A 12,261-nucleotide genomic window follows, 5' to 3' on the forward strand; every position below is an offset into this window, starting at 1 on the left:
ATAGAACTTCTTTCAGAGATACTATATAGTTTAAGATACCTCAATATAACATTTTGCCCATATCACTGCAAGGATTATCTTCCAAAGTTTGCTCATCCGTGTTCATGATTGTCCTGTCTAAGTAAATATTAACTTTTTCTCACATACATAAGCACTTGGTTAATCAGCTGGTTATGGCTTATTGCTGGATGTGTTTGTCGTAAGATTAAATTATGATGATCTCAGTTCTTGGTCTTTGGGGCACTTCCGTCATCGAAGCAAACTAGAAAGAAAAAAAGGAAGGTGTGGGTTCTCAGTCTTTCGCATACACAGTCTTTTGTTTTATGGGAACAATGACACATTATTTTTAACCTTTCATCTAGGTCAGTGTTAGTGTGTGCCTCACCCATCATGTTTATTTCTTTATGATTGCTCCACATGTTGCTAGTCAGGTGCTTCTGGGACAAATGCGTTTTTACTTTTTGCATTATAGCTAGTAACTGAGACACAACTGGGGGATCTAAATGATTCATGAGTACAGGATGAGAATGACCCCTTACAGTTGGTTAAAACAAATCAAAATTTTAAAGTCATCTTTTTTGGTAGTCCCTGCTCAGAACCAGGCTCAGAAGGGGACCCATCCTCATTTAGGTGACAATGGATTTATAATACAAAACTAAACCGTAAACAACTCAAACAAAGTCTATTAGAGCCTTCTAATTTTCCAGACAGCCACCCATCCAGTCTGAGGACTGCTTCATGTTGGGAACCAATCACATCAGTATATAAAACCATACAAGAGTCAGTTCACACTAGGTAGGTAATAATACTTAAAATGGGATAAACTTTTCTTGCAGACACCTGATCAGCTCACCCATACAGTATGGCAGCGTTGCCAAAAACTGTTGCCACAAAGTTGGAAGCGCACAGCTGTATTGGATGCCTTGTATTACTAAAAAAAAAATACAGCTTTTCTTCACTGGAACTAAGGGGTCCAATCTTGTTCCAGCTTGACAATGTCTTTGTGCTCAACGTGAGCTCCATGAAAATATGGTTTGTCACGTTTGGAGTAAAAGAACATGAGTAGCCTACACAGAACCCTGACCTCAATCCCACTGGACACCTTTGGGATAAAATGGAATGCTGACTGCACACCCAACATCCATGCCTGACCTCACTGAAACTCTTGTGGCTAAATGGGCAAATCCCTACAGCTATTCTCTAAAATCTAGTCTAAAGCCTTCCTAGAAGAGTGGAGGATTTTAATAACAGCAAGGGTGGAATGGGGGTGAAAATGGGGTGTGAGGTGTGAATGAATTAAAGGCAATTATGGCTGTGATAGTAAGGTGTCACAAACATTTATCCTTATAGTGTAGTCATTATTCTTACTAGTTAGCTGAAATGTAATAAAATTACTGTCTCTTTGTGAATCCATGAATTCCGTGGTTGTGTGTTGAATCTGTTATACTGAAAACGACTGTGTGTAATGTTCAAAGAAGAAGAAGTAATCGAAAATATTACTGAAACTTTCCTAGCTCCTTTTAAACGTTTTCCTGTTGTTGAAACTGATTGTTCTCCTTTCTTGTGATATTTTTGAGGTATTTCAGTTTACATGCTTTTATAGCGCCCTTTTCAATGACTATTCTGGGGGCGGGGCCCCGAAACACACACACACACACACATACGAACACGCGCGTGCTCTACGTATACGGTCACTTCTTTCACTTCACACACTCCCTGAATGGACACCAATTGACCACCCATGCGGACTAAAAAGGTTTGGAGACTTTTACTTCAGTTTTTCTGTGTATGGAATAATATCTCAGAAGATAAGCTTCATAGTTTTCCAGAACAAGTAGGAGTGAATGAAGAATGTAGAGTTTGCCTACCTACCACTTAACCTCTTGTAGTCCAGCGAGCAATAAACATAGTCATTTTCTTTACTGTTATAGTGTTAAGCTTAAACGCCAAACTTTCAATTTCTCTCTCTTTTTTTTTAAATTAAACGAGTAAAATCTATGTAACGACGATGGGAATGTTACGGGGAAAGTTCTTGCTTTAATTCGCTTTAAACGAGAAACTTCAGCCAAGAGTCATGTCCTGTTACACACAGTATAAATATACAGTAACTCATTGCTCAGATCTCCAATCTTTACTTGTTTATTTTTCGAAAAAGTTTTGCTTTATTGTCAAAATTGCACGGCATTGTGTCTGGTCAGTAGCTTTGAAGATGCTCCTGGACTCTGTGGTGGTGAAATGAGCAGTCACTCATTTCCAACAGCAAAATTGTGATCTAGTAAAGGTGAAGATGAGTGTTCATGGTGAAAGTGTTAACATTTATGCTTATATACAGATGCACGTGAAGCAACATAAATAAGCATAAAACCTAAACATAAAACATAAAAATATATATATATTCTATTGTACTCATAAAATAATTCATGGTCTCAATCACTGGCTCATGAAACACAAATATGTTAGATATATCTCTGTATCTGAGGTGAATTTCCTAAAATGGGAATTATATTATAGATAAAAAAGGAAATATCAATGATATGATATATTTAGGGTTTCATTGTAATCTAAAGACTTACTCATGTTACTTTTAATATCTGATATATTCTCCGAATCAGTGCAATTGAACCCATATATTTTTATTTGGATTGAAAATCATGTATTTGTAATTCTGTTTGCAATTTAGTGAATGATTACATGTCTTTTTTGTTTCCAGCTACAAGATGATTACACCACTTCCCTTCTTAATCAACATTTCCAGTCCTTCCCCGGGATCACTGGATTCTGAAGATGGCAATAAAAGCTGCCGCTTCGATGAAGAGTTCAAATACATACTGCTGCCTGTATCGTACTCGATAGTGTGTGTCGTCGGCTTGGTGCTCAACTCCGTGGCCCTGTGGATGTTCCTGACTAAGATGCGTCCCTGGAACGCTAGCACGGTGTACATGTTCCATTTGGCACTGTCAGACATGCTATATGTGCTGTCTCTTCCCACGCTCATCTACTACTACGCCAACCGGAACCACTGGCCCTTTGGTGTAGCCCTATGCAAAGTGGTGCGTTTCCTGTTCTATGCCAACCTTTACTGCAGCATTCTCTTCCTCACGTGTATCAGCGTGCACCGCTACATGGGCATCTGCCACCCAATCCGCTCGCTCATACTAGCCAAGCCACGCTATGCTCAGCTGGTATGTGGTCTGGTGTGGGCAGCCGTGACTACATGCTTGATTCCCAACCTAATATTTGTCACTACTACACAGCGGGATAATGACACATTGTGTCACGACACAAGTAGTCCTTCTGATTTTGAAAATTATGTCACCTACAGCTCGGTCGTGATGACACTGCTCTTTGGGGTGCCCTTCATTATCATCATGGTATGTTATTATCTAATGGCACGGGCTCTCTGCCGCCCCAGACAGATTTCTTCCAGTCAGAGGGGCAAGTCGAGGAAGAAGTCTATTAAACTCATCATTATAGTGCTGGTTGTGTTTGCGGTTAGCTTTGTACCTTTTCACATCACTCGCACGCTCTACTATACATATCGTGTTCTGGAGGCCGACTGCTGGATCCTCAATATTGTGAACTTCACATACAAAGTTACACGGCCACTAGCCAGCGCCAACAGCTGCCTGGATCCGATCCTCTATTTCCTGGCGGGGGATCACTACCGCTCCAGACTTATCCGAGCATTCGCTAAGAAGCAAGCGCCTAACAATTTGCAGTCCCCACCAGATAAAAATAATGACCTTGCTTTGGTTTTCAAAAGCCCTGCTGTGCAAGCAAGTAGTGATGGAGCACACTAGAGCCCTGTGTGTGTGTGTGTGTCATCCCAAAAATTATATAAGTTACTTTTTGAATTACAGCCAAGGTGAAGGAATGGTTGTGTTTTGATCTGCAAAACGTCACTGGAATTGCACAACCTACTGGCAGAAGAGAAGTTCTTTATGTCTGTTGCTGTTAGACTCCACATGTTCACCATCTTTTGATGTGCCACTATCAAGATATAAGCATTTTCATAATGTTGCCATTTAAAGTAAGCTTCGGAATACACCCCTGGTCTATTTACCATCAAGCCTTCTGAAAAGTTGTTATTCAAGTAAACAGATATTCTTTCATTGTTCTTAAAACTACAGTTAGAAAATAATACACCACTGCAATATAACACCAGGATTGAGTGTACTGTGAACTGGAGTCTCCTGGTATTAGTACAGAGGAATGCAGACACATACAATGCCCCAGAGTGGACTGTTGCTCTCTAATGGACATAAAGGGTTTAAGTTCGCAGCTGTTTTTGTCCTACAGTGTAGGAGTGTGTGTGTTTGTGTGTGTGAGAGAGAAAGAGTACTAAATGACCCTGTAATTATTGTAATATGTGATAATTTGAAGACTGTGAGAACATCTGCTTAATCTTCACTTTTTTTAAGACTAGGCAAAGATAAGGGTTAGATGAAGGCCAGGGTTTTTCTTAACCTTTAGGGCTCTAAGTAACATCCTACTTGGGCCACCTGGTGGTTCAGAGGCAACAAGCGGACACTTATACAACGTATACAGCTATAAACAACACAGGATATAGTCAGTGGACATCCATGGCAACACCTTACAAAGACAAACATATGAACTGTACGTGTGCATGTGTGTGCACTCATAGTAATAACGATATACACATATTGTTTTCAGATTTATAGACAAAAATAGAGGCAAAAAAAGAATCATACACAAATTGTGAAGGAAAATTGTACCTTTCCATGGCATTGCAGTGGTACATAGCATTAAGAGTACTTTTGTTCTTTAGCATAGATCTAAATGTGAATAATGTATAGCTTTAGTTAAAAAGAATTTATGTACCTAACTGGACTTTACAGACCACTGATCTAACATTAAAGCTTTATTTTTAAAAGCGAATTAAAGTTAAACGTTATGTACCTTCCCATAATTATGGTACAAAATGTGCTCCTTGACGTGGTGTGTGTATTGACAAAGGTGTCCTTGACGGTGTGTGTGTGTGTGTGTGTGTATATGACAAACATCCTTTATGAGTCAACATTTGTGTGATTATGCACCGTGCGTAATGTGGTCAGTCTTTCATTTTACAAATGTCCTGAAAAGCACCTTAAATAATGTGAAGTCTGGTTCCAGTAGATGTGTTTTATTGTCTAATTCCTATTTGATATTAAAGATTTAATAATTCCTCATATTACCTCAAACACAGTTTTCACTTAATGTCTTTTGCACATTTTCATTTTACTGAGTGTGTGTGTCAGAGAGAGAGAGAGAGAGAGTCTTGTGTGTGTCTTTTTCTGAGACAACATTAGTGTGTGGGAAAGTTGTGGAAAGTGCAGGGTGTGTGTGTATGTGTGTGTGTGTGTGTGTATAAATCATTTATCATGGCTTAGACTGCTATAGAAGCTCTTTGACAGGAGGAATAAAAGAAGTGAAATGAGATTTGATTGTTTTGTTTTCTGAAGATCATTTCCCATGATCTGATGATGAAATATTTACTACATATTCATACGGCAGAAACACAAGCTATTGTTAAACCGATTTTTACAAACCTCTGTGGAAGAAGAGCTCAGTTTATTGGCTTTTAATACTTTCATTAAGAATGTGCATAAAGGCTTCACGAATACTGTTAAGAATTTAAAATTGAAAATAGTTTTGATTTGTTTGACACATTTCTGGGTTACATAGTAAAATCACCTCATATTTAATAATGTAAATAGTGTAATAGTGTATCCAGTTGTTACTGTTTGTGCATTTAGCGATTGCATGTGAAGCATCTAGTCATGTGTGTCCACTGTTTCTTTCAGGATTTTCACTCTCTTGATATACACTTAAAATTAGCATTTAAAAGCGATGGCTTTGTAACAAAGTCAGTTTAAAATCTTTAACACTGAGACATTGTTTATCATTCATTCACTCGTTTTTGTTAAGCATATGTTCTTATAAGGGTTTCAGTGGGTCTGGACAACCCTGGGAATGAGGCAGAAGTCACCTTCTATTAGACCCTTGTGTCAACATTTTATTTTAGAATTTGATGTTATTTCTTTTTCAACTACATTTTAATCCAATGCAGTCTTATAGCCCCTTTTTTGTCTTTTCTGTCATTATTCAGAATTGTTCAGTTATGTTTAATGTTTAGTTATGTAGCTGTTATTAGATTAGAAATTCTGAGTTTTTGTGCAACTGCCCAATCCCTCTATTGGCCAGTAGATGGCCTTATTGGCATCTTAAAATTAAAACCACTTTAAGTAAATTAATCTGAGCTCCCCACGCTCTTTGCCTGATGACTGTGACTATGATAAATAGACCTGTTGACTGTTGCTTTTGTAGCATGGGAGAAAAGAGGCAGTTTGAGGTCATGGAGGGTGATGAAACACTGACGGACAATCGCATATTCACTCAGTCCGTGCATTTAACTCCAGTCAGAGTCCATATGTGATGAGGAAATGAGGACAAATTTCATCTATACAGTTAACAATAACATTATTACTACTACTACTATTATTATTATTATTATTAGTAGTAGTAGTAGTAGTAGTGGTAGTAATAGTAGTAGTAGTATATAATAATAAATGATGTGTAATGATAATCAAATAAGAGGCTATATGTGAAAGCACTAAATATATCAGTATAAATAATTTTGAATGTGGGTCTGAGATATATTTGTTCGTGTTCACCAATTATACTTAAATATATTTGTCCATGTACATAAATTATATATAGGAGATTAAATTAAATAATGAATATAAAATGCATAATTTCAGCTTTTTAAGTATATTTACATCAAAACCAGGGAAACATTGCAGTAAATTGAAGCACTTTCTTGCTCACCTAATTTTAAGGGACCAAAAGTAATTTGTCATTTTGAACACTTGGTTGCAGTCAGCAAATTCCTGCAGTCTGGGTTTTTTTCTCTGGTGATGCTCTGCCAGGCATTTACTGCAGCTGTTTTTGGCTTGAGCAAGTGAACTGCATAATGAACTGGTTTCAGGTCAAGTGATTGACTTGGTCATTGCTAAACACTCCACTTCTTTGCTGGGTAGCTTTTGAAGTGTGCTTTGAGTCATTGTTCAACTGTACTGTGAAGTGCTGTCAAATGAAGTCTTTGGCTGAATCTAAGCAGATAATATAGCCGTGTGCACTTCAGAATTCATCCTGCTGCTTTTGTCAGCAATCACATCATCAATAAAACCAGTTCTATTGGCAGCCAAGATAAAGTGGTGTGTTTCAGATCACGAGCAGTTCCTTTCCTTCTTCACACGCTTCTCCTTTCCTCTTGTACATGTTGACATTGTCTCATCTGTCCACAGGGGGTTGTTCCTGGAGTATATGAGATGTTTTGACGTTCTGGACAAACTAATCTAGTCTAACTGTTTTTGAGGCTTACTAATGGATCACAACTTCTGGTAAATCCTCTTTATTTACCCTGGTGAAGTTCTCTCTCGATTATTGACTTTGACAGAGATACACCTACCTTCTGGAGGGACTTCTTCATATGGCAGAGGAGAGTGAAGAAAAAGCCTTTAGAAGAAGAAGAAGAAGTTACCAGGGAAAGAAATTCTTCTGTCACCACCACAGTTGTTTTATGTGGTCTTTTAGGATTTTTTTGGTGTTCCTCAGCTCAACAATGTGTTGTTTCTTTTTAAGAATGCACCTCATTGAGCTCTAATGTGTTTATTTTCATTTTTCTTAGCCTAATGATCGCTCCCTTTACTGGCAGTGGCAGCTCTTTGGACTTCATATTGAGAGATAACAGTAGGAGATTCCAGATTTACATGTCACACTTGAAATCAACTTTAGACCTTTTTAACTGCTTACTTGTAGGTAAAATAATGAGGGAATAATAACATACACCAACATGGAACAACATGGAGTATCTAAAACTCAGATTTTAACATTAAGCTGCCGGTACTCAATTTCATCTCCCATATACTGTGTTAGACAACAAGAATAAAAACTTGTTGAGAAAATGTTGAGAAATATATATGAACCTGACTGTATGTGAACTTTTATTGTTGCTTGTAAGGATTTGCTTTATGATGGATTGTCATTTAATCAATAAAAATACTGTATTTCACACAAATGTATTCAAATCTGTCACCTGGAATGTAAACTATTATCACCAAGAATACACACACACACACACAGCAAATAGCTACTACTTTTCTTTATTAACTTGTACTGGTTTAGAATATGTGATCTTTTTGCTCCACATTTATTGAAACAGTTCTGAAATAGTCCAATGACTGGTGAGATATGAACTTTTCCTTTCTTTGTCATTGTTATACTAGATAGATAGATAGATAGATAGATAGATAGATAGATAGATAGATAGATAGATAGATAGATAGATAGATAGATAGATAGATAGATAGATAGATAGATAGATAGATAGATAGATAGATAGATACTTTATTGAGCAATAGAGACAGTAACACAAAGACAGGTTGTAAATTGCACTCTGTATATCTTACAAATAGTCAGTATACATAGGGTAATGTGATAACTGACCAGAAGTTACTAGTACAATGTTAAGAACAAAAACTACAAGATATATAAGAAACAAATAAATAAAGTATATAAATCACAATTTAAAAGGGGGGGGGCACAAATAAGAGAAATGAGGTTAATTGCAAAATTGAGGTTGCAGTGCAGCCCTTGATGTGCAATTTTATACTAAATGAAACTCCTAGTAGTTCACCATTGAGTGTATAGAGGAACACACACAAGCTGATGTGAGCTCTTGCAATCAAGAGATTGATATGAATGCTAAATATTTGGCAGAACTCTGGGTTATGACAATATTTTTATTATCATCTTTGGATTCAGGCCTATGTCCCGATTCTTCTCCAAGGTTATTTAATAACAGGATTTTCTGACAGGATGTTTTTTTCAATGCAGTTATTAAAAATGCACTTTCTTACGTAAGTTCTCCTTTTGCTTTTGCCATTCAGGTGTGAAACTGAGGATGCTGAAGTACAATATAATACAGGGGGAAAAAAAAATAACAGACAGTTTCCTAAAAGCACTGGGGGAAAAAAAGCTCTTCTTATCTTTGGTGTGAGAAAGTGTTTCAGTATGATGCTTGCTCTATCATCAAATGATTATCTCTGCACTGCTTTAGTGAAACTTGACACAGGCTATTGAGCATATTCTTTTTAGATATCGCAATTTATTGCTACCACTACTGAAGCAAAGCTATGAGTCTATTTTTAAGAGAAAATTCTTAGAAGTAAATGTGAGCCATTTTAAAAAATAATGGAAATCAGAAGGTAAAACTGCAGGTGTCTTGTGGTGCATATTATAATATTGTAATAAAATTTGCACTCACTGCTTGTTATTTGCATCCTTTGTTTGTCACTGAGATTTATATTTCAGTTCCATAAGATCTTAAGTGAGAATATTTAGTGTGGTACAAAATTCTGAGAGTGTGTTTGAATTTCAGAGTTGCTTTAATGACACTATGCACTAAAGTTGGCATGAAGTCGCAAAACCTCATGTTTTTTTTTTTAAATCAAATGAATTGGACTGTTTTCTGATCGTATATTAATAATAATAATAATAATAATAATAATAATAATAATAATAATAATAATTATTATTATTATTAGTATTATTATTATTATTATTATTATTATTATAAAGGAGATTAGATGATAAGGGAAGTCTGACCTTTTGTAAAAAACAGTTAATATGCTCAATATCACAAATTTGCAGAATCTTCAATATTAAATATTAAAGATATTATACATTTACTTTCATTTACATGTTTTAATATTGCAAAATTCTTAAAGCTTCTGTTTATTTCCAATTTAAATGAAATTCTCCAGATTTTCAGTGTGGTCTCAGACTTTTGGACCCGGGCCGTATAAGGAATTGTAGATTGTTAATTTTTGACTTCAGTTGCAGAGATTGTAAGATTTAATATAGATATATGTTATTTAATTCACCGTATATGTTATTTAATACACACACACAAATATATTTATATTACAAATATAACAGAATATAATATAAAGTTTGAAAAAAAAGTATATAGCTTGTTTGCTCAAATTTCTGACTGGCTGATTCTAGCAGAAGTTGATGAACGATTTCAAGGATGCACAGATTTTATTGTGAGAAGCTGTGAGTGGAGTGGACGAGTGACATAAAGAGGAGAGAAGTTCATTATCTGTCTGAAAAGAAAACCAATGGGTTTCACTGTTGCCATGGAAACAAGGAGCTTTCTCTCCCTGACGAACCTGTGATAAGGTACTTTGCCGTGGCGAGCACCATTATTGCAAGGTAAAATGGGAAATATTCCTTTTTGATGCTAATAGATGGTAAATATTGATTTGCATGGAGCTGAATTGCACCATAAATGTTTTACATGCTCCTCTCCTGCTGCTTTGGGAAGCGGTATTTTTATTTATTTTTTTAAAAGGCTGTTTTCCATCCTAATCTCTTAATTCATCTTGTTTTTCCATATTGCTGGCATACTGCATGTTGCCTGGCCCGTTTTATGCTGCGGGTTTTGATTTATTTAATACCGGCACTTATTTCTAACCATTTTATTGCTTGTAGAAATGATCTGTCAGAACTTGTGTGGTGACAAAATGATAACAATAATTCAATTCAATTCTGTTCCATTTGATTTGTACTTATTTGAACAATGGACATTGACACAAAGCAACTTTACAGATTTACATGAATTCAGGATATAAATGTTTAATGTATAAATGTATATTCATCCCTAATGAGCAAGCCAGAGGAGACAGTGGCAAGAAATACTCCTTGGGGTGATATGAGGAAGAATCCTTGAGAGAAACAACACTCAAAAGGGAACCCATCCTCATCTGGGTGACACCAGATAGTGTGATTATAAATCATTTCCCTTCTATAACTGTACTATATGGTCAAAAAGCACTCTTGTGTAACCAGGAAATTCACACTAGTTTTAACATGGAGTCTGTTTTGTTGAAGTAATCTACTGTTCACTGATGAAGACTTGAGTGCAAAACTGTTCAGTCCTAAAGTTCATCACAAACTGTTTGTGTCAAATACACTTTGAATGTAATAAATATTTAATTACATTCATTTGAAGAAGGAGTTAAAATCTTTGCTTTATGTATCACAAGAACAGCAAAAAAAGTAAAGTATTTCTAAGATAAACAGTTATCAATGGATTTGTATATTATTGTTTAAAATACTATTATATACTTTAAAATAATATAATACTATTATAACGTGATATTGCTATGACACCGTCGATTGGTTGTCAGCTAAGATTTCTTACTTTTCTGCTAAACGGACATGAATGATGGCAGACATTTAAGGGCAGTGTGTGAGTCAGGAAAGCTGGTGACCAGACACACACTGCAAACTGTACACAAGCTGTACTGGGGATTAACCCAGCGTTGCTTTCCTCTTATCAACCCCCCTGCAGCCACTCATTAATATTCCAGACATATGGCCGCTTGCTCTGTATCATTGTCTATTAATGGGATGGATAATCGCTCATTCAATTATGAGACAGTCAGCCAGAGGCCAACTTGTGTCTCAGCCAGTGGCCAGGCCAGAACAGAGGTGCTGGTGAGGAGGTGAGAGTGATAGTGGGGATTACACCACATTAGTGGCTTTAATAACACAGACAAACACAGTTATATGAGAAACCTTGGTTATCTGAGGGATCTCACTTATGGATTTTTTTTTAAATCACTTCTGTGCTTTCCACAGATACAAACATGTGACTGCCAGAACAAGCAGACCAGTTTTTATTGCATGCTATAATTTTATATTTGTAAGTGATTGTACAGCACAAATTCTTCCAGTCTACTAGTTGTCAATGAAAACACTCAACCTTTTTTTTTTTGGCATAATATATTAGCAATGATCGTAAAATGTCTAATGCTGATTATACATAAGACACAGGTCCTGGGTATCAAGAGCATTGGCACTTTTATTATATACTAATAAACTTAGTAGGCTTATCTCTTGGCTAGAAATTAAACAGCACAAAAAATAGTTGAAGATTTAATGCAGGATTTCTCTGTTTACCACACATCCACAGGACGATAGGTGAGTAGTAATGTTTGAATAGAATTGTGTTTTAAACTTAATGACACAGAGAATGATGAACCCTGAGTGTCAATAATAAAGAGTCAAAGGTCGTGTCTATCCTACTTACCCATAGGTGTTAGAGAAGTTAAAGCTCAGCAAGTGAAAGCTCATAAACATGCTGTAAATGATCCACTCATATTTATCAAACCAGGTTTTATTACATGT

The 12,261-nt window shown here is 36.2% G+C and overlaps 1 protein-coding gene and 1 long non-coding RNA gene across 3 annotated transcripts in view; both read left to right on the top strand.

The window, feature by feature from the left end:
* Positions 1–995: 995 nt before the first annotated feature.
* On the top strand, positions 996–5,201 carry p2ry4 (pyrimidinergic receptor P2Y4). Its single transcript, XM_058396422.1, has 3 exons — positions 996–1,012; positions 1,604–1,756; positions 2,711–5,201. Exons 1-3 carry the CDS (start codon positions 996–998, stop codon positions 3,798–3,800), a joined length of 1,260 nt encoding a protein of 419 aa, XP_058252405.1. The 3' UTR covers positions 3,801–5,201.
* Positions 5,202–10,233: 5,032 nt separating this feature from the next.
* The window catches only part of LOC131358089 (uncharacterized), a 49,714-nt gene continuing 47,686 nt past the window's right edge, over positions 10,234–12,261 (top strand). For both annotated transcript variants that reach the window (XR_009205342.1, XR_009205343.1), the window contains exon 1: positions 10,234–10,281. This is a non-coding gene — a long non-coding RNA (uncharacterized LOC131358089). The remainder of the gene's footprint in view (positions 10,282–12,261) is intronic.

The sequence above is a fragment of the Hemibagrus wyckioides genome, linkage group LG08 (genome assembly GCF_019097595.1).
Source record: "Hemibagrus wyckioides isolate EC202008001 linkage group LG08, SWU_Hwy_1.0, whole genome shotgun sequence".
Lineage (NCBI taxonomy): Eukaryota > Metazoa > Chordata > Actinopteri > Siluriformes > Bagridae > Hemibagrus > Hemibagrus wyckioides.

Excerpts from the sequence above, each read along its gene's own strand:
- p2ry4 (XM_058396422.1), top strand. Across the intron at positions 1,757-2,710 it reads CACCCATGCGGACTAAAAAG|CTACAAGATGATTACACCAC; the intron begins GTTTGGAGACTT and ends TTTTGTTTCCAG.